Source organism: Eumetopias jubatus, unplaced genomic scaffold (genome assembly GCF_037043125.1).
Source record: "Eumetopias jubatus isolate StellerSeaLion01/CBP00866 unplaced genomic scaffold, mEumJub1_p1.0 scaffold_6, whole genome shotgun sequence".
NCBI lineage: Eukaryota > Metazoa > Chordata > Mammalia > Carnivora > Otariidae > Eumetopias > Eumetopias jubatus.
This window is the reverse complement of record NW_028274812.1, coordinates 85462723-85489567: the sequence shown is the minus strand read 5'-3', so window position 1 is coordinate 85489567 and position 26845 is coordinate 85462723. Positions and strand designations below refer to the sequence as shown.

Genomic DNA, 26845 nt, shown 5'->3' with positions numbered 1-26845 from the left:
GAAGACTGCTTCTCCCTCTCCCACTCCCCCTGCTTATGTTCCCTCTCTCGCTGTGTCTCTGTCAAATAAATAAATAAAATCTTAAAAAGAATACTTGTTGAGATTAAACTAATGAGTTGTGATCTGCCATTTAAAATAACTGCTGTAGGGTATCTTATATGTGACTGTGTACGTGTACCTAGATATGTCATATTACATATATAAATTGGTCAATCTGTGTGTGTGTGTGTGTGTGTGTGTGTAAGTATGAATAGATTTCCTGGTGGAGGGGTTTATTCATCTAGAACTTTACTAGATTTCACCAAATTGTTTTTTAAATTGTTATACATATTTATACTTGTCTTGGCCTCCTGAGTCTGGGAACTTAGCTTTTTACCTTTGTGTCTATTTTTAATAGCATTTACTTGGCACAGAGTTGGTAAGTATTCACCAATAGTTTGGGGAATGAAAATGAAGATTTCATACCAATACTTGAATGACTACCATGTTGAGCAGCTATTATTTTATCAATTTTAGGTAAATTTTACCTAATTTTATAGAGTGGATAACCCAATTGTAATTTTGGTTAGGCTTTTAAAAGTTTATTTTTGAAGGTGCCTAACTATATTGGTTAAGATGCAATAGCTATATTCCAAAGAAAGATGCGTTGACAAAATTGCATTATTATTTAAATTGGTAAAAAACGATTGGGGCTGACATTTCCCATAAGTGATAGCAATGTGTAAAGCTGTGTAAAACCTGAACACCACTTAACATTTAATTATATCTGGCTTTTTGTTCAATAGTAATATGCCCATTTTTTTCTATTACTGCTAAGCATTATTCTTGTATTTTGCATTTATACATTTGATCCCTTTATTATCTTTGGTTATTGTAAAAATGCACCACTCTATTTGGTGCTACAACTTCTTACCTGCATGGACAGTTACTGTGACATCGTGCAAATGATACTTTCTTGCTTGCTTTTTTTTTTTTTAAGATTTTATTTATTTATTTATTTGAGGGAGGGAAAGAGAGAGAGAGAGGAGCCAAGGGAGAGGGACAAGCATACTCCATGCTGAATGCAGAGCTTGACACAGGGCTCAATCCCATGACCCCAAGACCATGACCTGAGCTGAAATCAAGAGTCAGATGCTCAACTGACTGAGCCACCCAGGCACCCCACAAATGATGCTTTCTAATTAATTCATTTAGTCATAACATTTGCTGCATCAGAAAAATTGTGCTGTAGAGAAAATCTCCATTTGTATTTAGCTATGGGTCTAACATATTTTGAGGGGAATCATTCTATTTTAAGAAGAAAAATGAAGGCAACACTTGGAGAGTGTTGAAAATCCTTTCCCATCACGCTCTGGGTTCACTGCCCTTTTGGGAATTGTTTCTGAGGAAATTTTAAGATACAGTTGTTTTGCAGACCAGTGTAGAAACTTTTCTAGAGTAGGAACGTATTGTATTTTGATTTTCAAACTTTCTTAAGATGACAATAACTTGCACTTAAGTAGTGCTTTAAAACTTTCAAACTATTTTCTGTACAAGACTCACCTAAGTAATGAGGCAGCCAATCCTGACTCCACTTAACATGAGAACCTTGTAGCTCGGTTCGTTATTAGTGCGGGGTAATTCATGTAGCTCAGTGAGGGCAGAGTAGGTTGACAATACAGGTCTTTGGTCTTTAATTCATTTCCATGCTTTCAGCAATCAGACATTTAAAGAAAACATGTCCCAAATGTTTGTCAGTTTATAGGTGTCACTTCTCAAACTTAAAAGCAGGATATTTTGGTATAAATTGTATATGCATGGACTACTTCCTAAAGAATTTTGGAGAGGAATGTGTTTAGTTTTACTGCATTGGAATTACTGGCTTCAGTGTTATTTTGTCGATTAAATCTCACGTTTAGATAAAAAAAAATTTACTTAAAACAAGTCTAATAAATGTTTTAAAAAGTTTGGTTTTTATTGATATGCTGTATATATTTTTTTCATAATCAGGTGATTTATAAAAGTCAGGTATAAGCTTCTGAATAGTTGACATAATTGTCAGATATTTTGTTTTTCCAGTTTTTTACTTTAATTATACAAACAATATATGAAAATAATCATAAGAATATTTAAAATTACAGTTTTCACAGAGCTGGAACAAACAATCCTAAAATTTGTATGGAACCAGAAAAGACCCTGAATAGCCAGGGGAATGTTGAAAAAGAAAACCAAAGCTGGGGTCATCACAGTGCCTAACTTCCAGCTCTATTACAAAGCTGTGATCATCAAGACGGTATGGTACTGGCACAAAAACAGACACATAGATCAATGGAATAGAATAGAGAGCCCAGAAATGGACCCTCAACTCTATGGTCAACTCATCTTTGACAAAGCAGGAAAGAATGTCCAATGGAAAGAAGACAGTCTCTTCAATAAATGGTGCTGGGAAAATTGGACAGCCACATGCAGAAGAATAAAACCGGACCATTCTCTTACACCACACACAAAAATAAACTCAAAGTGGATGAACGACCTAAATGTGAGACAGGAATCCATCAGACTCCTAGAGGAGAACACAGGCAGCAACCTCTTTGACCTCGGCTGCAGCAACTTCTTCCTAGAGACATCACCAAAGGCAAGGGAAACAAGGGCAAAAATGAACTATTGGGACTTCATCAAGATGAAAAGCTTCTGCATGGCAAAGGAAACAGTCAACAAAACTAAAAGGCAACCTATGGAATGGGAGAAGATACTTGCAAATGACATATTAGATAAAGGGCTAGTATCCAAAATCTATACAGAACTTATCAAACTTAGCACTCAAAAAAAACAAATAATCCAGTCAAGAAATGGGCAGAAGACACAAACAGACATTTTTCCAAAGAAGACATCCAAAAGACCAACAGACACATGAAAAAATGCTCCACATCACTTGCCATCAGGGAAATACAGATCAAAACCACAATGAGATACCACCTTACACCAGTTAGAATGGCTAAAATTCACGAGACAGGAAACAACCGATGTTGGAGAGGATGTGAAGAAAGGGAAACCCTCTTACACTGTTGGTGGGAATGCAAACTGGGGCAGCCACTCTGGAAAACAGTATGGAGATTCCTCAAGAAGTTAAAAATAGAGCTACCCTACAACCCAGCAATTGCTCTACTGGGTATTTACCCCAAAGATACAGATATAGTGAAAAGAAGGGGCACCTGCACCCCAGCGTTCATAGCAGCAATGTCCACAATAGCCAAACTGTGGAAGGAGCCGAGATGTCCTTCGACAGATGAATGAAGATGTGGTATATATACGTATACACACACACACACACACACACATACACACACACACACACAATGGAATATTACTCAGCCATCAGAAAGGATGAATACCTACTATTTACATCGACATGGATGGAACTGGAGGGAATTATGCTAAGTGAAATAAGTTGGTCAGAGATAGACAATTATCATCTGGTTTCACTCATGTGGAATGTAAGGAATAGTGCAGAGGATCATAGGGGAGGGGAGGGAAGACTGGATGGGAGGAAATTAGAGAGGGAGACAAACCATGAGAGACTCTTGACTCCGGGAAACAAACAGGGTTGCGGAAAGGGAGGTGGGTGGAGGGATGGGGTACCTAGGTGACAGGCATTAGGGAGGGCACGTGATGTGATGAGCACTGGGTGTTACACACAACTGATGAATCTTTGAACACTACATCAAAAACTAATGTACTATATGTGGGCTAATTGAATTTAAATTAAAAAAAAGAATATTTAAAATTATCAAGAAAATACATTCAAAGACATAAAGAATAGTACACCTAAGGCTTTGTGTTCTTGTATCCTTCTGTGAGTTTCTCTACTGTGTTTTTCAGAATTTTTTATATTTTATAGTGCACCGTAGTTTATAACTTTTCTTAATTCAGGGTTATATTTAGGATTTATTCATGTTGTTTTAAGGCTTCTTGAGGCAGACCTTACTGTTTCTCAGTCTTTCTAACATTTAGTTGATTAAAAAATTTTTTCCAATGTGTTGAATGTAAAATGGAGATTGTTGTAGTTTTAAAGGGCATTTTCCCTACTAGTGAGCTCATATATGTTTATGTTTATTGGTCTTTACATTTCTTCTGTGAATTACCCATTCATATCTTTTTGCACATTTTTCTTTTAGTTGGTTGTGTGTTTCTTACTAATGTCTACATTTCATTAAAAACTCTGATTTATATTTGTTGCTAATCTTTTAAGGAACACCTTACACATTTAATAAAGAACTTTTTACTGTGGGGTATTACCATTCCTGGTTCACATAAATTAGTATTAAATTCTTAGACAGATTTGGGAAAGTTTCTAGAAAAGCAAAATTAGTAAACTCATTAAAGTTCTTGAAGGTTGATTTATAACCTTGCTGCTGGTGCCAATTGAAAATTTGAGCATGTAAAATTCTGTAAGCCTCCATTATAATTTTGTAAAAAATCAGAATGCTGCTTAAAAGCTGCCATAATATTTATTTTAGTTTTTAATATTTGTTTATCTTTGTTTTTTCTCCTTAATTAGGTCCTCGATGGGCTTCCTGGAATATTGGTGTATTTATTTGCATCAGATGTGCTGGAATCCATAGAAATCTTGGGGTTCATATATCCAGGGTCAAGTCAGTCAACCTAGACCAATGGACACCAGAACAGATACAGGTAAACATTTTCTTACTAAGAGATTATTTACAATATCTAAAATGCATTTAAAATCTTTAACCCTTCTTGCATCAGGATTAACATTGAAAATGGAGTATGTTGAAATGGCATGTGCCAGATATAAAATTTGGGTGTTACCTGAAATGTCCACTCTCAAATGTTTATATCTTCTTGGGTCCATAGTGAACTCAGTTTTTGATCTATTCTTATTTAAAATGTTGCTTTTGAAATCTTTAAAAAAATCAATTCCTTTTCCTTGTGTTAATGAAATTTGTGGTGTTGTTTTTCTGTCAGTAGAGGGAGCCTGGGTAAAGATAAAAAATAAATCACCTCTTGCCTAAGAACTGACTTGAAGGATTTCCCTTTTTTACAGAAGTGTTCTTGATTTTCAGACAGGTCCCAGTAGTTCGAAGATAGCCCAGTTAGCAAATGTTCTAGTGACTGATTTGTTTTGAGTTGGTTTAGTTGTGTTAGAGATAAATTTGTAATTTTAAGGGCTTGTCATTTTTACAGTGTGACAGTCTTAAATTTTCAAAATCTTACTTTCTGATCCTTAAGGTTAACTGCTAAAATAAAAATGTTTATTTCGGCTGGTTTTAATTTTGTAGTTCACAGTGAAATTATTCCAACTTTTTTTAATGCTCTTTTTGAATTACTTTTAGTCAGTATGAAGGCTCAGTACACAAATATATGTAGTGAACTTAAGTGATACTCATACATACCTCTAATCAGAAAAAAACAAAAAGAACACAGGAATTGGCATGGATAGGGTGAGGTAAGGGTGAAAGAATAGAATATAATGCTTGGGGGTGGTGGGTCATAAATAAATAAAGATTTGGTTAAAGAAAGTAAAACTTCTGGGCTAAAGACATATTTATGCCAAAGTAAATTCTAGATAGAGCCAAGATTTAAATATTAAAAAAAAATTAAATCTTAGAAATACTTGTAAAAAATAGCCAAGAGATCTTAAGGCTCTAAAGTCAAGCGTAGCTTATTTAGTTCACTCTTAAATAAGTTTTTGAGGTTTTTGCTGGCTAGGGCATAAAAGGAAATATGGCACTTTATGTATTTTCCTAATCCTCGAGGAGAAGGCTTACTTGTTGTATCAAGGAAGCAGAGCTTTTTGAACATTGCATATAAGGCTCTGTTCTTGATAATATCTCTATAGTGACTGTGGTAACAGATTTCATAATGTTGTTTCTTAAGTTGCCTTCAAGAAAATGCGAAGTGTAGCTTGAAAATGTACCTTGGTGTTTGTAATGGGTTATGTAGTTACAACGCATTCAAGACCCAAGGTGTATTGCCTTTTTAATGGTTCATTTCACACTAAGGACAAAACATGAAATCCTTGGACAATTGAGTTTTCCAGAAATAATATTTTTCTCAACTAGGCTGTTAAAAGGAGTTGAATAGCAGCTTATTTGAGGTGGGCAGCTGTTCTTTTCCTATACCTGAGAGCAGAGCTTCCCAGTCAGAGGGCTGCAGCTGCAGTTCACTGGTTTTTTTGTGGAATAGGTTATAGTTACACAGCAAGATACTAAATTATTAAAAATGGCAGGCTTTGACAACAATTATTAAGTAATATACAGTCTTTGAAATTGTATTTGAACACTATTTGTATGGTTCCAGCTGTCAGCTTCTTGAAATAAGAATTATTATTTTGGAATGCAAGACTTTTGATAAGTACTTATAACCAGAGAATGCTCTGTATGGCTTCATATATCACAGAGCTCCTCTTTCAGTGTTCTGTGGTGAGAATAAGGTTAAATGAGTAGACAATGAAGTTTTATTAAAAAAAGGTATAAAGAAGCTTAATCGGACAGATGAGTAAGCCATCCAGTATTCTTACGGTGGGCTTGTAAGTACTTGCAAGCAAAGCCAGAGTTGTTCTTTAAAAATCACTCTGGGACTACTATGCAATATAAATGAGTAAGGAATCAGTGAAGACCCCAAGGTTCCATTTTATACAGCACAACCTTTATTTTAACCTAGAAAATTTCAAGGCAACTGATTCTAAAAAGGCAGTAGAACAAAGTGATTTAGAAAGTTGTCTCTAGCTAGACTGCCAGAGTTTGACCTGGGTACTCCTGACAGGATACTTAACCTCAGGGTACCTCACTTTCCTTCATTTATGAAATGGGAATAGGAAGAATGTCTCCTTCTGTGGGTTGCTGTGAGGATAGAATAAGTTAATATGGGGAGAGCATTTAGAACAGTACCTGGCACATTTTTAAATACTCGATATTAGCTTATCACTTATTAGTAGTATTAGTCCATTTGTTCATTGTTTAAAACCTTCAGTATTGCTCCCTTGAATATCTTTCTGATCTTAAGCAATGTACCTTCCTAGTAAATCTGTGATGAATTGGTTACTAAATGTACTACTAAGTAAATAAATTGATTCACTGTGTGGTGTTGAGTATTAATTACTTTTTGAGGTTGCTTGTGAAATATAATTAATTCATTTTTAGTAATATTGGATGTTAAGGCATTTTGAGATGATTAGGTAATCATACCAGTTGTCTATTGAGGTTGCTCGTTACTCAGATTTAAATGTATCCTTTTGCCTTTGATGGTGGGTATGTTCCATATAATCCAACTCTGTTTATACCTATGCATTTTATTTTTTACTTAAAAAAATTGAAGTATAATTACAGAGACAACAATTTACAGATATAAGTGAGTTTTATGTGTCTAGACAAATGTCTATACTGTGTCACCAACACCCCAGTGAAGATATACAGAGCATTTCCATCATCCTATAAAATTTTCTTGTGCCAGTTTATAGTCAGGTTCCCTAGGGACAACCACTACACTGATGTCTGTACCCTTAGGTTGCTGTACATTGAGATTTTTATCTTTTGGAGCTTGTTCTTATTAACTCTGACTCTTAATTCAGGTTAGGAAGAGTGAAGATTGCAGTGTGATTGAGTGTTCCTTATTCAGATGACATTTTCTAAGAATTTCTTTGCTATTAAAAAAAAGCTCAGGAGGCATTTATTTGCAGAAGGAAAGTACTTTTTTGCATATACTTCTACCCTGTGTCTTCCCTTACCACCACCCCCAACATTTCATGAAAATCATATTTCTAATTTTCAAAGATGATACTTAGTTTTGGGTAGTTGTATATATTTTTAGATCTTTAATAGCAAATGTGGAAACATGATTTAATCTCTGAACCCAAACTGTTAAATGAAAATATTCTTTTTTGCGTGTCTCCATAAAATGTAACTACTTAAGTTTTGCCTCAAAGCTTCTTATCAACTGGCATTATATATATGACATATCTATATCATTTATATACATGTTGTGAGTGTGTGAATCAAGTTTTAGGGCATCTACCATATCACAGCTGTGTTAGAATTGCTTTATGCTTATTTTTAAAAGAAAATTTATCAGAACTTATTTTGATTTTTATTAGCATGGAAATAGAGTTACCTTACATTTTAATCAAAATTCTTTTTTAAAATGTGGTTCATGGTTAGATTAAATGTCTTTCATCTTGGGTTTAATATCAGGCACTTTTCAAATTTTTAGAAAGAACCACTTTGTACTTTTATAAATACTATAATCTTTATTATTTTGTAATGGTTCATTAACCCCAAGTATTGATTACCATTTTTCTCCATTATTAATTTTTAATTACTCAGTTTTCATTGTCTCTATTGAAGGAGTTAAAATAAAAACACCTTATTTTTACTACAGAGGAATGTTACTTGTGCTTTCAAGTTTCTTGGCTTACTTTGTGCAGTCTTGTAAATTGTGCTGCCTAATAAAACATCTTAGTGAGATTTTTGTCCCTATTGCAAAGTATACCCCATATGTTTGGTATTTACCTTGATAACTTTTGGACTACTTTTAATACTTTATGTATCTATAAATCTTTTAGTAATTTTCTTTCACAAATTCTTTATTTACTACTGACTAGTGTCATTTATTGATGTGGTAGTTAGTATTTTCTTGGGAACACCAAGGCCACACAACTGAAATTTATTCGTTTATAAACTATATTCTGGGGAACTTCACGTTTGAAACTGCCCAGTCTCCGTAGGCCTATGATTTATCCTTAGTGAACTTGCCTGCAACATTTTGTGGGTATTTTTACTCCCTATGTTAATATCTTTACCATTTTTACTTTAGCTTTGACTATATTTTGGCTAGAAGGAAGGATCTTTAAACTCAACTCTTCACGTCCTTGCTTACTATTATAACAAAAGAATAGAAGCTTGTTTGCTTCTTATTCCATCCAACTCTTGAATATTTCTGCTTTGACTTCAGCTTTTTGTTCTCTTGTTTTAAGGGTAGAATGGAAGGTGGTAGCTGCTAGTTTCTCTGCCTTTATTTTCATTTGCAGCTTTCCTTCCTGCTTTTCCACCTAATTAAAAAAATTATGTTCATTTGGAGGCACATTTAAATTCTTTCTTCTTCTTTGAAACCTATTACTCACACCCTTCTGCCATAAAAGTCTTCCTAATACCATCTTTCCCTCATCATACAGCTCTTGACTCTGCTATATTCATTTGTCCATTTGTTTGCTTATTCAGCCACTGAGCATTTATTAAGTACTCAGTGTGCTAGCCACTGTATTCTAGTGACTGGCTCTTCTCTTCCTTTAGCAGTTGAATTTCTGGTTTCTTTACCTTACTTCTGCTTCTACTAACTCATTTCTGTTCCCATCATTCTGCTAAGTTTGCACTCACAAAGAATACTAGTTACCCCTAATGGCCAAATCCAACTCTCTTTCCTCCTCCTCCTTGGTCTTCCTGCTTCACTTGATAACTACCCATTGCCTTCTTGAAGCTTTTGTTTGTGAAAGAAGCTAAAGTTACTCACCATGTCTTCTATTTGGTTTATTTAGTCTCGTATTTTTTTTTTTACTATTTCTTTTTCTGCTTTTTCCCCCTACTGGAGATTTTCTACAGTTTTGTCTTCAGCCCTGTTGTTCTTCAGTCTGTCTCCATAGGAGAACTCACTCTCATGGATTCAGCTGTTATTTTTTGTGCAGGTGGTTTTTCCCCAACTGTCCAGTAGTGGCTTCTACGGTGAATTTCAGTTCTTTTTTAGATTGCCTATTAGAGACCTTTGGTGTTCGTGGACTTATCGTTCTTAAGAAACCTTGGATATCTTTGGCATGAAGTAATTGGTAATTTTCCCAAGCATCCATTTTAATTGCATATTCTTTGAGGCTGGAGTTAGCCAATTCAGTTGATTCCATAGCACTGGAATTTCAACATGGCTTTACATATCTCTTCATCTTTGTATATTCAGTAATTCTTGTCAAGTAATTAAAAATCTTGTTGCTTTATGAAAAATTGCTACGAAGCAAAGAAAGCTGGCTATTAATGTAATGATAGAACTTAAAGGAATAGATATGACGGGGCATGGATTTTTTTTTTTTTTTTTGGCCAGATAACATTATGCGTTTGAGTAAAATTAAGAATAGAATATCAAAATTAGCTGTTGCGCTTTAGCAGTATCAATAAAACCTCTAAGTGTTCCATACAGAAACAGGAAAAAAGGATTTCAGCTACAGTCCTAGTTATTAATGTGTAGCATTTGTAAATGTTAAGATTAATAGATGCCTACTAATCTGAAACTTGATACATTTAAAATTTAAATAATTATCTGGTGGTCCAGACTGGTTTCTTAGTTATATCATTGTTTGAGTTAATCTTAAAAGCTTGTGGTGTCCTATGGTTCTTACCTCTTTCTTTTGTGTGCCTCCTTATTCCATCAGTTCTTAATTCTTCTGTTGCTTCTGTTGCTTTCCATTCTCATTTCTCCTACCATGTCCATGGCTTTAGCTTATTCCTGATATTCCTATCACTGTCCCCTCTCCATCACTTTTACATACCACATTCAGAATAATCTTTCTGGAACACTGCTTTGGTCACTTGACTTCTCTTCTAAGAAATTTGTATTGGTTCTCCTTTGAGAATCATAAAAGTTTTATTTTCCTTAAATTGGTAATCATATACCTCTGCCATCTGGCTTCATCCTGTGTCTTTGACCTTCCTCCAGATGCTTGGTGATAGATCACTTTGGCTGTACAGAGACAGCTGTTCCTGTTGAATTATTCTGGCGGTGTGTTCTGGCTTTTTGTTTTGGTGTGCGGTTGTCTGTTGTTGGAAATGTTTTTTGCATATTCCTTTTTTCAAACCAAATCCTTCCCATTCTTTAAAACCCAGCTACTTTAATAAACCTTCTTCAAAATATAGGTTGTGCCTAATTATCTACTACCATATATTGTTATTTACCTTTGTGCCTGTCTGTTCATTCTAACTTTCCAGTAGTTAGAAACTTTACCATTTGTGTATTTGTAGTCGTTGTGATGGCTACTACAGTGGTGGGAATACAGTATGTCCTTATTTTATAAATGGCACAATGGCACACTGAGAACAGTCTTTGGTTTGATATAATTCTGTGAGATAATCTTTCCTGTATTTAGCAATGAACGGGGAGAATGAAGAAAATGAAAAAAATCAAGCATATGCCCCCAATTTCTCCTATATTATTTATACAGTGTCTTTTTTTATTTTCTTTACCTCTGTCCTTTTCTCCCCATGTTCTTGTATATGTTTAAATTCCCCAAATACAGGAGCCATAGGAGTATAACTTAAGCTGGTGTGTGGAAGTTCCAAGGTAATACATGCAGGTACTAGAAAGGCAGTACTTTCCGGTATTTCAAACCATCCAAAACTGAAATTGATTGCCTTGTAAAGTAATGAGTTTGCCATTACTAGAGTGGTTTGTGCAGAGGCTGGACAACCACCTGGAAATCTGTAGCTGGGATTTAAGCATTGAATGGGCAGATAAGAATAGTTTAAATGACTCTGAAGTCTCTTCCATTCTTGAGATTCTTTGATTGTATGTTCAGTCCTCTTTGGTTACCACAGCAGTTCAAAAACCATTTTCATTATTTGTGTTTGAATAAGAATGGTATGTATGTCACAGTTAGAGATGTGATTCATCTTTTTCCTAAAAGTCAAATTCCACCTTATGGGATAAAAATTCCTGCACTCTGGATAAATCCTAAGAATGTGACAAGATTCTCAGATTAAGTCTAAAAGACAAGTTCTAAAAATGTTTTGAACATTTTTGCTCTTTATATGTTCTTTCATAAGGAAAAAAATCACTACCTAGATGAATATAGATTTCTATTTTAACCTTGTTATTCTTAGAAATACCTGCATAAGTAACTTGGTAGCTTTTAGGTGTGTGTGTGTGTGTGTGTGTGTGTGTGTGTGTTTTTAACACATAATATATTGTTTGTTTCAGGGGTACAGGTCTGTGGTTCTTCAGTCTTACACAATTCACAGCGCTCACTATAGTACATATCCTCCCCAGCGTCCATCATCCAGCCACCCCATCCCTCCCACCCCCTTCCACTCCAGCAACCCTCAGTTTGTTTCCTGAGATTAAAAGTCTCTTACGGTTTGTCTCCCTCTCTGGTTTCGTCTTGTTTCATTTTTCCCTCCCTTCCCCTATGATCCTCCGTCTTGTTTCTCAAATTCCTCATATCAGTGAGATCATATGATAATTGTCCTTCTCTGATTGGCTTATTTCACTTAGCATAATACCCTCTAGTTCCAGCCACGTCGTTGCAAGTGGCAAGATTTCATTTTTTGATGGCTGCATAATATTCCATTGTGTATATATACCACATCTTCTTTATCCATTCGTCTGTTGATGGACATCTAGGCTCTTTCCATAGTTTGGCTATTGTGGATATTGGGTAGCTTTTAGTTTAATTAGCAATAGATGTGTCATACTGTTGACCTGCTTGTCTTAATTTAAACTTGATCTTTCTTAGAAAAAAAAATTGTCCTTAGGAAGCTAAAATTATTGATTTTCACTAATATTCATCAGTAAGCTTTACTATGTTCTGTGGCCTCTGTTTGAATTCCTAATCAGCCCAAATGTAGGGAAAATAGGCAAAAGAGAATTGGTAGGTATTTTAAATATTTCTCTGTTGGGGCACCTGGGTGGCTCAGGCGTTAAGCATCTGTCTTCGGCTCAGGTCATCTGGGATTGAGTCCTGCATTAGGCGCCCTGCTCCGCGGGAAGCCTGCTTCTCCCTCTCCCACTCCCCCTGCTTGTGTTCCCTCTCTCACTGTCTCTCTCTCTGTCAAATAAATAAAAAAAAAAAATCTTAAAAAAAAAAATTTCTCTGTTGCTAAACAAGTAATTAAAATTACAGATATTTCTTATGTTGGTGGTTATGTTGTGCCCATCTTCACTATTAAAATTGGGATGTAAAGGATTATAAAAGGTAGGGGATGAAAGTGGCTAAATATATTGAGGAAGTTTTCTCCTCCTTGGTCCTCTGACATAGTATATTTCAGATAAAGTTATACATTTTATTCTTTAAAAACATATTAATTTTGTGAAATAAAATTACGGTTGATAGAAGTACAGCATTCCTGTGAGGTACCTCTGCCATCCTTAAAAAATAGAAAACTGGAACAAGAATATTGATACACAGTTGAAATTTAAATTTAACTTCACTCATCCGGTTGTGCAGGTTTGTTTTAATTTATCACACCATTTTTAAATCATAAAAGGAAGGTGAGGTAAGTTACTATGATTTCCATGGGCTTTCTGCAGAGGAGAATGATGCATAAGTAAAATATATTATTAAGATTAATTTTACGGGGAGGGTATGTGCTGTGGTGAGTGCTGTGAATTGTGTAAGACTGTTGAATCACAGACGTGTACCTCTGAAACAAATAATACATTATATGTTAAAAAAAAAAAGATAGCAGGAGGGGAAATATGAAGGGGGGAAATCGGAGGGGGAGAGACTATGGACTCTGAGAAACAAACTGAGAGTTCTAGAGGGGAGGGGGTGGGGGGATGGGTTAGCCTGGTGTTGGGTATTAAAGAGGGCACATTCTACATGGAGCACTGGGTGTTATACGCAAACAATGAATCATGAAACACTACATCAAAAACTATGTAATGTATGGTGATTAACATAACATGATAAAAAAAGATTAATTTTACCTGTTTTTATTTTTGTTAATGAGACTACTTAATGAAAATTTGAAACGATACAACTGGCTCAGATTATCTTTTTGTTGCACAGCAGTGGTGTACCTGTTAAGATAGTTCTTATACCTTGCTGTGTAGCCACTGCAGACTTCTTTTGCTTAATGTTTGCATGGTATTTCTTCTTTCATGCTTTTATGTTTAACTGATTTATATCATTAAATATAAATAGATTTCTTTCAGACAAGAAATGCTTTGTGGTATGCTCTTTCAGTATGTAGTTTCAAATTTTTTTTTTAATTTCAGTGACTTTTTAAAATTAGTTTTTCAGTATTCTGTCTCCTTGTTTGAGTTTTCTTCTTCAGTGACTCTCTTACATGTATGTTGGATTGTCACTTTCTCTTGGATCCTTTTTATTACTTTTTTTTTAATTAAAAACTTTTAGGTCTTTTGTTTCTCCAGTTTTCATAGGCCATTATTCTGTGTATTTGTTCTCATGTTCCATTTTATTTCATATTCATTTCTGAAGTATTTTTCCTTTTATTTCTAGTTCTTTCCTGAGTTTTCATTTTAGTTCTGAGTATTTCTTAATTTTTTTTATTACATTTTATTTTTAAGTAATCTCTGTACCCAGCATGAGGCTTGAACTTAAAACCCCGGGATCAAGAGGCACAGTCTCCACTGACTGAGCCAGCAGGTGCCCCTGAATATTTCTAATTTCTGATTTAGTTGTTCTTTCATAACTTCACCTTTTAATTCATTTAACGTATTCTTCCGTATCATGCATATGGTTTTTGATTTGTTCTAAATTAGTAGGTGTACAGTTTTGATCTGTTTTCTAAGCATATTTGTTCTAGAGTGGGTTCATTGTAGAGATGTTATTCTGCTTCTTATTCTCTTCTCCTAAAACTTTGTATGAGATTTGACCTTGATTCTTTTCTGTTGATCACTTTTATGTGTTATTAGTTTTCTTTACTTTTAACAGGAATTGATATTCAAGATAGCTTTTCTAACGGCACAGACCGCTCCCTTCAGTGGTTTTTGTGTAGTGTTTAATAAAATAAGGCCTCTTGTTTTCTGAGATTTTTTTGCTCTGTTCCTTCTCTCACTTTTATCTTTAACTTTTCTTACTTTATTTCCATTTTTTTTGTACTGCTTAATTTTGAATCCTTTCCCAGGACTTCCTCCTCAGGGTGGGGCCTGGTCCTAGCAGGGAAGTTTGGTGGTTGTGTTATGAGAATTCATAGGGGCTAGATTGTTTGCCCCCCTTTCAAGCTTATTGTAGACTGTATATATTTGCTGTTGGATTGGGTAAAAATGCTTTTCAGTTTCATGTGCTTTCTTCAGACTGGTTCACTGTAATTTCCAGTTTTTATCTCTTTACTATTTTAGTATTTTGTTTTCAGATCTACCTGGCCCCCCATTAGTTGCAGACATCATGCAGGTTAGTGTTTGTTAGCGCCTCGTCTCTACCTCATAGCATTTTGGGGTTTGTGGGGATACTCCATCACCAATTTTTGTTGTAAATATTGTTCATGGGGTTTTGGTTTTTCTATTTAGTGACTCTATTTTTTGTTGTTGGTGGTGGTGAGAGGCTTCTGGGAGCTTTAAAAACTGTCAGTGCTATTCCAGAATTCCTGACAAGCAGTATTTTATAGAATAAAATTCCATTTAAAAAAAAGCTAATTTGAAGAGCTCCATGATTTAATGACATCTGACCTGTGTGTGTTAGAACATTATTTACTCTCTCAAGGTTTTGACCCTTAGATAAATTTTCATAGTGCTTTATAGAACCAGGGACATAAGCTTTCAGTACACAGTTCTTGGTACACATTTGTTCAAGAAAACCCCCAGTCAACTAACTTTTTATTTTGTGGGAGGAGTGCTCATTATTAATTCTATCAAGCTGACAAAATTTCTCAAATCATGGCCTAATGTACAAACTTTTAAAGATGATTGAGATTCAACTTCTGCCATCTCCTTGCTAGGATCATTAAATTGTCTTCAAAGAAGAGCAGAGCAAGGGGCAGCTTACAGCCGTTGGGTTTATGTATTGCCTGTATGTGCAGAGTGAGGTGAGGAAGGAAATGTGATACTGTTTGTAACAAAATTTAATTTGTGAAGTTTAATAAGACGTTTGCATTTTTAAGCAATCCGTTTAAGAAAAAACTGCATGTATTTTGAATTTGAATGTGCAAGATTATGACCTGTGTTTTCCTCTTGATTTTTTAAATTGTTTTTAAGGTTAACATTTTAAGGTTAAAAAGTCAGCGATAGTTTTTAGAATTCTCTTTTTCTAGTAACTGGCTATAGTTCTTGAGTCAAAGCAGTGAACAAAATGGTAAGATATTACTTAGTGGAAGTCTTTGTTCCAGTTTAACTCTGTTCATTCTATACTGCCTAATCTAGATAGAACTGAGAGAGTGTAACTAAAGCAATACTAAACTCTGACGAAAAAGGCTTATTCTCCATATAGAGTGCTATATTTGGTAGGAAGTTGTTATGTGGCAATGAATGAATACCTATATGAATAGATCATCTGAAAACATTATTATTAATTTCATTGCATATAATATTTTAGAGGTGTAGTCACTGCTCTTCCCTGTTTTGTATGAATATAAGAATGATAGAGGAATGCAGGCATAGTCAAAGGCTGGGACTCTGTAGACCTGGGTTCTAGTTTTGGCTTTGTTAACTAAATGGTTGGCTAATCAGGAATTTACTTAGTGGTGGCTCCTTTTTCTTTAAAAAAAAAATCAGTATCTAGTGCTATGATTAAGTTCTCAACATATTTTAAAGATGTATCATTACTATTTTTATAGTGACCTTTATTTGCTTATGGATTTCTAGAAGTATACTGCAGTATACACAGGGCCTTCTAAGGCAGAAAGATGGAGAAAGCATGTCGCATTTGAGAAAGTGAGGTAGTTTTCTATGACCAGAGTATTGGGCTCAGTTACGTGTTTCACCGGAGATGAAGGTGAAAGTTGCAGTGGTGGGTTGGTTTGGTCTTGATCCTATGAGTGATAGGGGGTGGGGATACGGACAGAACAGGGAGCTCTTAAAATGTTACAAGTTGATGAGTGATATTTAATGTTATGTTCCTTTTAAGAACCTAAATCTGATGGGCTTATTCCTGCAATGGCCTAGGCAGTGGGTGACTAGATCTGGAACTAAAGTGGTGGCAGTGAGGTTGATTAAAAGGGGGAGGCTGTAACAAATATTAAAGAGTTAGAATCACTAAGACTTCTGACAGAAGAGGGGAGCGAGTCCAGGATGGTTCCTGAGCTGGGCCTTAAGCACCTAGGATGAAAGGTTTATTCCTCGACTTCAAATGGTATGGATTTCATAGTAAGTACAGATTACAGAAGAGTGTGAAGTAAAGCTTTTCCAACTTTGTCATAACAGTGTTTAATTTTACTGCTTTAAAAAAAATACTTTCTCTGAATTTGTAACAACTAGCAAATGCTGCAACAGATAAATCAGGTTCTGAGAATATCTAGAAATTGTGAAAAATATGAAAACTGGTACCTCTAATTCCACATTATGATTTAAGATTTTTAATTTTTAAATATGTTTGGTTTACTTACTTTGTTTTTAAAAATAACAAAACAGAAAGAGAACAACTCCCCTAAAACACAATTTTATGAAAACTGAAGGAATGGACTCTGTATTAAATATTTACAAAGAGTTCCTGAGACCAAAAACGGTGGCCCTTCTTTTCCAGCAGCTGGAATCCAAAAGATCTTGAAACCAGTCCTGAAAAGCTTGCTCCTATGCAAGAAATCCTGGTGGCTTTTGAGAGGAAGATAGAGAACTATTCTGGAAAATTTCAAGTGGTAGTAGAGGTGAGTCACTGACATGAAGAATTTGTCCAGGGACTACAAATACTCATTTTCTCTTTTTAATTAACATTTAAATATATATATATATTCAGATAAGGCAGTTTGAAAATCTTAGTCATTGTGTTCTAAAATTTTAATGAATAGAAAATAGTAGAATAAGTAATATTCCCTCACCCACATAAAAATAAATATGTTGAAGTTTTAAGAAGCAAAAACATACATTCAGTGATGTAACTTCAGCAATTCTGTTTCTTTAAGAAGATGATACTGGGAAAAGATATGATAAATAAATGCCATATTTATACTTTGTATTTTGAGTGTAAGATATACTTGGATGGGATTTTTAAAAATGTATTAATTTGATTTGATTCATAACCTCTTTGATCACTAGAACATTGTGTTCTAGTAGGAGTGGAGAATACCAGTGAGGAGGAAGTCTCCTTTTTCTGATTCACATGCTGCTTGAATACCCTGGCTAAGCTTCCTCTGGATAATATTTTATTTAGAAACAATGCAGGACTAATAAGCCCTCCTTAATTATTTTATTGTTTTGGGGAATTAGAAATACATGGACATGGCACAAACTTCAAAGGGTGCAAAAGGTGTAAAGTGAATAGTCTTCCTTCCATTTCTATCCTTCAGACATCCAATTTTCCTCCATAGGAACAACCATATTTATCAGTTTCTTGTATACTTTATCTGAAGTATTTTATGCATATATACAAACATATAGGTAGTGTATATTTTTAGCTGTTTTCATATCCTTGCATAATAATCTTTGACCTTGTAGGTGAGATTCCCTCCTGCATCTGTTCCTCAGAAAATTGGGTAGAAGAGTTTTAATTTACATAGTTTTACCTCCAGATTTAATGTAGACATGTAGCAGCTTTCCATTACACACTAACATGTAAGATTCTATTGATTATTTTAATATTTTGCATTTTTGCCATTGGAAATTTAGAAGATCTAATTGCTGCATTATAACTTAATCATTTGCAACAGAGCAATTAGTGATCTCAGTCCTTTATTTTGTAGCTGTTATTCTTTTTCCCACTTATTCCATTTTTTCAAATAGCCAGTAAACTCCAAAGGACAAGTCAGTACACACCAAAAATTTGGAAAACTATGCAGGTAGCTTCCTGAAATAATACGTTAGTGTGAATTCTAGCTGTTGACCAGGTACTACTTAGTTTCTGAGGGAGAAAGTGCAGGAAACATTATGGGGACAGATAGTAGGTAGGTACTGAGAAAAGAGAGAGGATGCACAAGATGAAAGAGAGGAGAAGTCCAAGAAGCCATGGTTCTTAAACATAGCTACTGAACCTAGACGACTGTATTTAGCTTTAGATAGCTAATGCAGGTAGAAGTCGTACCCTGAAGTAATTCTATCACTTAGCTGGAGTCCACAAAGAGCTCTGCTTTCCAAGATTTTGGAAGACTAAAGAAAGGGGGGAGAAATGACAAGTTTTATTCTCAGGAGAATGAATTATTAACTTGGAATTTTAGGTGGCCCGTCATTTATCTTGCCATTTATTGTTATTTCCTAATATTGAGAAAGACTTAAACTTAGGCACATTTTGTTTCTATCTGTTCCTGTTACATCTTATCTTTACATTTATTGCAAGGCTCTTTTTTCACTAAAGCTGATTTTGTGTGCTTCTTAATTATTAGTTTTTTCATTGGAGATGCCCCCATTGACACGAAACAGTGATTCCTGTTACATTCGTTTGCGTACTTATTAATTCTGTGTATTTTCTTTATATCTGTTCCCACTTTTTGTGATATTTGTTACTTTTCTCGGTTATTTTGATTACTTTTTTAAGTTGAGGTACAGTTGACATACAATATTACATTAATTTCAGGTCTACAGCATAGTGATTTGACAACTCTGCATGTGTAGTAGCAAGTGTAGCTACTACCATCTGTCACTGGTTTTGTATGTTTTAGTTTATTAAATTGTACAAATCCCATAAATAAATGCCAATTTATTTATTTTTTAAATATTTAATTTATTTATTTGATAGAGACACAGTGAGAGAGGGAACACAAGCAGGGGGAGTGGGAGAGGGAGAAGCAGGTTTTCCGCTAAGCAGGGAGCCCGATGCGGGGCTCAATCCCAGGACCCTGGGACCATGACCTGAGTCGAAGGCAGACGCTTAATGACTGAGCCACCCAGGCACCCCACTAAATGCCAATTTAAAACTTTAAATTGACAGCCCCAATTCACTTCAGTCTCTTTAAAACATTAAAAACTTAGAACTCATTTAGAATATAGATTTTACTGTTTTTAGTGCAAAAACTAGGATTGGGCGAAATGTTTTCTTCTTAGAAAGTTTCAGAAATAGAAATGTTTTATCTGCATTAGATTGTGAAGGAAATATGTTAGCCTGTAGGTGTTTCTCAGCATTCTAGTTCAAATAGTAATTTTTGAAATTGAATCTCAGGCGATATGAGAGTCTTTGGGCAGGTGTTGTTTTATGTATTGGATTAGGTGGAGAAACTAAAAAAACACAGATTATGGATTGACAAGGACAAAATACATTTAATAGTAGGTTTTGAGATTCTTAAGTGTGATTTATTATACCATTTTCAGGTGAAGCCTCCCTTTGCAGTTATAATGGTGGTGATTTTGAATGAAGACGGTTCAAGCAAAAAGTGCAATATAAAATTGATCTTTCTAGGAACATACAATGTATAATATGAGATCAAATTTGAAAATGAACAATAAATAACACTAATTTTAAAGTATGTACTGCCTAAATGGCATTTATCATAACTGTGAAGTGCACATTTCACTTACTCTTCAATATAAATATATATTTTTCTTAAAGTAAAAAATGCATATTGACTTTTTATTTATTATGTTCTTATCATTTCTTTGTCAAGAATTTCAGTATATTTTCTGCTCACTTAATATTTGACTTTTTTAAAAATTAATTTTGAGATGAATTATAGTTTATTAAGTAAATACCTATTTAAAAATATTTTTAAACAGTAGAAATTTTGACTTAAGTAATTAAGAGTCCTCTTCCTCCCTTTTTCATGTTTGAAGTGTGAGAGAAAGAGAAATAAAATTTACTGACAGAATTACATGCGTTCTGTAAAGCCAAAGTATTTTGAAAATTGGTAAATTTAAAAATTTTTAATAGTCTATTTGATATCCTTACAAGTATTCCTCCTTTTGGAGAAGTGAAAATAGGTTTGGAAATTTAAAGTTTTTCAGAATGGTGCATAATATTAGGGTCTGGCTTGATTTCTAGGAAGCTAGATGGTAGAAGTTAAAGTAGCTAGCTCGTTACCCGTAACTGAAGTCTCACGGTAGTTAAAAATAATAAAAAATATAAAACTTACTTTTTCTTTTAAAAGTAGTGTATTCCCTTTATCATACCCCTTCCCCCATTTTTTTGCAACCAGTCCACTCTGGAAAACTGAATCATAAATTGCCAAAAAATAAGCAACTAAAATTCTCCTTTACAACAGTGCATTTTACTAAAGCATTTTGGTTGAGAGAATCTAAAAGAAAAGCAATAATATTTTAATAACAGGAATGATGTTTTAATAATGGAGGCATACCTACAGTGTTCTGATTTGTGGTGAAATTTCCTGGACACTTATTTTGATTAGCTGGTGCCTGGTGGTAAGGATTGGGACTGAGAGCTTGATCCTAGTCTGAACTTTGTAACTGATTCATTGTCTTACTCTAGAGAAATCATATAACCTATTTGTGCTTCAATTTCTGTATCTGTAAAATGAAAACTGAGCCTCTAAAACAAAGAGCCTGGTGTTTGTAAGTCCTGCAGGAGGTAGTCCCCAGTTCCATTGGTTGCAGCCTGAGATCTCTCAACTCCTGAGGGCTGATGTTGGTTCTGTCAAGAGTCAAATACTCATGGAAACTAATAATGTTGGGCCTCTTACTTAATATCTTGCTGCTTCAGTTTCCTTTCCTGCCAAAATAGGGTAATAATGCCTAAAGCAGGGTTTTGGGTTTTTTTTTTTGAAATTTACAATGGCGTGTGTGTGTGTGCGTGCATACACAATTTCTCTAATATACATGGAATTTATAATTATATATATATAATTTATACATAAAAGTAAGGTATTGAGGCTAATGCTTATCACTGTAATTGTTAGGCTATTTTCATTATTTTCTTCCGAGCGCTAGACAGAGTTTGCTCTTCAGGGCCAATAGAATAAATTTTCATAAGTGTTCCATATGGCCCTTAAATGTAGTGTTTTGAAACTTTGATACTGACCTTCCTCCTGCACTACTGTCTTCTACTTTTTAGAAGCCTAGAAACCATCTGAGCCTAACAATATCTTCTTACAAAACAATCTTTATATATCTGTGATGTCACTGAATCCTTGTTTCCTTTAATCCCAACTAACACACACACATGCACCTGTACCCAGTCACTTTTTGGCAGCGGTCTCCTGTAGAAATGGCTCATTATTTCACATTATTTCTCCCTTTCAGATTTTTATACCTCTTTTTTTTCTCTCCTGTCTGATTGTGATGGGTAGCATCCCTAGAACAACAGTAAATAATTTTGTGTAGTACACATGTATGCCTTGTTCCTAATTATTTTTTATTTTGTCAAAATATTAAAATATTTTGACAAATAAAAGAGAATATTTTATATGAAATGTGTGCTATCATAATCATTGAACATAAGATACCTCTGTAAAAAGTACCTCTATTTTATGGACTCATAAGAAAAAATTGTCAGTTACAAGACACTATCAATTTTAAGATATATTCCTATTTCATTAATATTAAAATAGGAAGAAAAATGTAACTTAGGGTCAGTGAGATATGGCATACATAGTAGATACTGTTTTTAGTCTTACTAAATTTTTTGTTAGAATTTCTATGTATTCTTGTTTGCTTGATGGAAAATTTTCAAATTTTTTTGCTTTCATAGTTTCTATGAGTTACTTTTTGCTTTATTGCAGATATTGTGCAAACTCAGAGGCATTTTTCTTGTAGTTCTTCCTAAATGTTTAATGCCTTTATGATTACATAACTTGGATCATCTTTACTTCTAAATTCCCACCATGACACAAAGGTGAAGCATCATTTGAATACTTGAGATAGGAAACGTTTTTTCTTTTTTCAAGAAGGGTGAGCTATACTGAAAGTTTCTAAGCTCTTCTCCCCACACACAGAATTACAAATTAGCTTTACTCATGGGCATGCTAGTATGTGTCATGACGTAGTAGAGCCCTCTGACCTTATACTGTCAGTTCACCTTACACAGTTTTTCGTCCTCACTTTATATACCCTTGGGTTTATTTTGCCTTAGCTTCTGTTTTGTCTCCAAAGCTAAATAACAAAAACTGTTTCATTCTTTTTCAGTTTACTCTTCCTTATATTTCCCAGCCCCCTATTACTTCCCTTCCTCATCATCTCGTTTACTCTGAAAGAGTACTTATGTTGAGGTGGGTTAGAATAGATATCGAGAAATGAGCGTATATTAGTATTTTGCATACCTTAAAACTCTTTGTTGGGAGAAAAGGTCATTGTATTTTTTTTAAAAAGGTTTATTTATTTATTTATGAGAGAGAGAGAAAGAGAGAACACGTGTGTGAGAGTGTGCAGGGGGACAAGCAGACTCCACACTGAGCATGGAGCCCAATGCAGAGCTTGATGCCATTACCCTGAGATCATGACCTGGGTTGAAATCAAGAGTCGGATGCTTAACTGATTGAGCCACCCAGGCGCCCCATGTCACTGTATTTTTTATTTGAAGGAAGATGGTTCTGTATACTTGAGGGCTACAACTCAAGGTGGACAATTGATTATCTGTTAAACCTGGATTGTCTTCTTGGGTGTGTGGGTGTGTGTCTACGGAATCAGAGGAAAAAAGAAGGAATTATACAGATTGATCTTTCTACCAATTAAAACATTTTCAGGAACCTAAACTCTGTGTAAAACATTTTACATGTATTCATTTGTAACATGTATTCATGTAAAATGAATAATGTTTTGTTTGTAAATGCTACTTTCTAATGTAGTAGATTATCCAGGAAGTACTGTTTAGCTAATCTTTACAGAAGATACTGAAACTTAAACTGTTTTAAGTGATTATGAGATTATTTTATGCCTTCTGAGTAGTTCTTATTCTTGGGGTTTATAGATTTTAGGGAAGCTTTGGGTTATTGGGTACTGTTTTTTGTTTTGTTTTGTTTTATTTTTTTGTAGGGAGAGGATCCATAGTTTTCAGCAGAATCTTAAAGAGATTAACCCCAAAGAAATTAATCCACTTCTGTAGAGTTCTAGGTTAGCACTGTTTCTTTTTTATCTGCTCTCCATTGTGATCCTGATTGTAAATCATGAAAACCCAAGAGTATTTTGAAACTCAAAACAAAGAAAATTTGATCTTGAGTTGTTACCCTTGGAAATGGCAGTGCTGTTAAAGTGGCATATCTAAAACAGTAATAAAACTGCCATGAGCTACCAAGGAATTACTTTTAGGAAGTAGTGAATATAAATAAAAATGGTATTGTTTTCACAGAAAAAGACATTAGAAAACTGTGGGTCTACATAAGTTGAATAAATGTGAAGAATTAAAAATATGCTTCTACTTTGAACTTGAATAATTAGTTTCATAGTTGTATTTATTTTTCTGAGAAGAATATATATTGGAAGTAATGTTACTTTGTATTTGTGTATGTGTGTGTATGTATTTGTATGTGTATATAGGAATTACTTTTTAATATTCATATGAATAATGAAAATACTTGATTTTTCTTTTTATTTTAGTGCATGCAAGATATGGGAAATACTAAAGCAAGACTACTCTATGAAGCCAATCTTCCAGAGAACTTTCGAAGACCACAGACAGATCAGTATCCTTTAAACTTTATTTATTGTGGATTTTAAAAGAATTAACTCATTTTCTATACTTCGTATTTGAACTGTTCGTGTTTAGGAAGATGTGAACTTTATCATACTGTTATTTATTAAAGATCGAAATTGACTTGCCCTGAGCTGTGCTTTGTATGCAGTAAGTTTTTAATAGTAATTAATACATGATCTACATAGTATTTTGATGTAATTATTACTAAGTGTAAAATATGACTGATTCTTCTTGATCCCCAGCTCTTGATTGGAGAGTATATGTTGTTTATTATTTTAGAGTATTATTAGAGATTTGACTTGTGAGCATCTTGAATAATTGTAAAATTCATTTCTAAAGAGATTTTCTTGATCCTTTATATAGTAATCATATTATGTTAAGCAGTTTGACATGTACGCATTTAAAATTGCAGATCACATATTTAGTGCAGGTGGACCTGCTGAAGTAACTTATGCTAATATTTATGGCTGACATTCCATCTTTGTTATAGGTTTCACAACTGTGTTTGCTTTTACAAATCTGCCGTAATGAATAAGTAGAATATGTTCTCACAGGCGTTTTAGTCAGATGTTTTTCACATTTGTTAAAGATAAAACCATTTGATTATATAGGGTTTCTCAAACTTATTTGAAGTTTGAGGAAACAGCTCATCAAAATTGATCTGTTCTATAAAATCATCAAATTGATTGTAGGTATTTGTGATTCTCTCCAAAGGTGATATTTGCAGTTTTGACAATAAGATGTAGTTTCTTAAAGAGCAGTTATATATACCTCTTTGTATACTAAAACAGTTCATGTGGTCAAACAGTGAAAAAAAAATGTGATCTTAACAGAGATACAGGCCATTATATATATTTATATATTTTTATATTTGTATAGAAACCTTTTAAGTTATATTTAAAAAGTTGGTATTTGTATTTGGCCTTTTCTGTTTCTGCTCCCCACCCCTTCTTCCCCAAAATTTAACAATCTGATATCCAAGGCTGTTTTTATTTAGCAAGTTCCTAGGGTAAAAGTAGGGGGTACATTTCAGACATAACAAATTGTGTGAGTAGAGGTATGAATGTGTGAGGAAACATGACACTTTAAGGTTTTGATGTGACAAGTTCACGTTTAGTGGGGCAAGTGGCAGAAGAAGCTTATTTTCCAGATTGTGAAGGGTTTTCGGTACCATATAGAAGCAGTGTGGACCTCATTCCATGGGCTCATGGAAGTTGAAGGATTTGAAAAGCCATGAAGGGTTTTGAAGCAGGAGAAACATTAAAAGCATTTACTTCTACTTCTACCGTAAGGAAGATTAGTCAGAGGAGACCTTGGAGTCAGAGACCCATGTAGAATGTTCGTACAGCCTTGAAATGAGCAGTGATGAAGTTATAAACTAGATAATTAGATAGTGGCATTGAGAATGGATAAGAAAGAATTGGGAATATTGGAAAGAAATTGGGAAAGCAGGAGCAATTGGATTAGGTTGAGAATTGGCTGTGTTTCTGAGGAAGGATACTGAGATGACCCCAAATTTTAAAGCTTGATGGAGGTTCTGTGGGTGAGATAAATAAAGCATATTCCCTGAGAGAAGAAATTCAGTACCAGATAAAGGTTGAAGGGTCAGAAATGAAAGGTAATGAGCCATACTTCATTGCTTTGGGCAGGTTGAGGTGTCTGTTGGACATATACATGGAGATCCCAATTCAGTAGCTAGAAACATGGGTCTGGACCCTAGAAGAAAGCAGGAAATACAGTGCAGATTATGGAGTGATTAAGCATGTAGACTGTAGCATGTAGATAGCATGTAGACGATTGAAGTTATATTTACCCAGGGCAGTAGTCCTTTATTCATTTTTGTGTGTTTTATTGAGAAACTTGGGAATGCTGTTTTCTTTCTACTCTGAAAAGTGAAGGCCTAGGGCAGAACCCTGGGAAGTAGAGCATAGTAAAAGGAAATATAGCAGAGCAAACAAGTAATGTCCTAGGTGGTTTTTACCAATTGCTTGCTAGTTGTATTTATTCTCTTCTCTCTGGTTCTCACCCCCAAGCCTGAGTTGACATATAAGATCCCTCAAATGGAAGAATCTCCTTTTTGTGGAAGTTTGTGTGTGTGTTGGGGTTGGTTTCGTTTGAGTTGAGTTTTTTTGGATTTCTTTTGAATACTGCAGGGTAGTTTTTGGTAGTATCCTTTATTTGGTTTCTTGTGGGTGAAAGTGGCTTCCAAGTTATTTAATACATCATCATGATTCCATATTGTTTTCAAAGAAGCCTGGAAGATATTCAGGAAAGGACTGTATATTAGCTTCTTGGTATCTTCTTACATTGAACTATGTTCTTTGCACTATTTTGTGTATGTTGGTAGGAATATTATTTCTTAAGTAATTACCATTAATTTTATGATGATCCTTATAGAAGTAAAGGATTAATGAGGTAGTGAGTTATTAATTCTGATATTTTTGCTGATATATTTTTAATATTTAAGTATTTATATTT

At 34.4% G+C, this 26845-nt stretch overlaps 1 protein-coding gene across 2 annotated transcripts in view; it reads left to right on the top strand.

The window, feature by feature from the left end:
• SMAP1 (small ArfGAP 1) overlaps nucleotides 1–26845 on the top strand; it is a 164049-nt gene that overhangs the window by 31248 nt on the left and 105956 nt on the right. For both annotated transcript variants that reach the window (XM_028097738.2, XM_028097739.2), the window contains exons 2-3: nucleotides 4538–4671; nucleotides 24271–24356. In XM_028097738.2, coding sequence (XP_027953539.1) covers nucleotides 4538–4671; nucleotides 24271–24356 — 220 coding nt within the window. The remainder of the gene's footprint in view (nucleotides 1–4537; nucleotides 4672–24270; nucleotides 24357–26845) is intronic.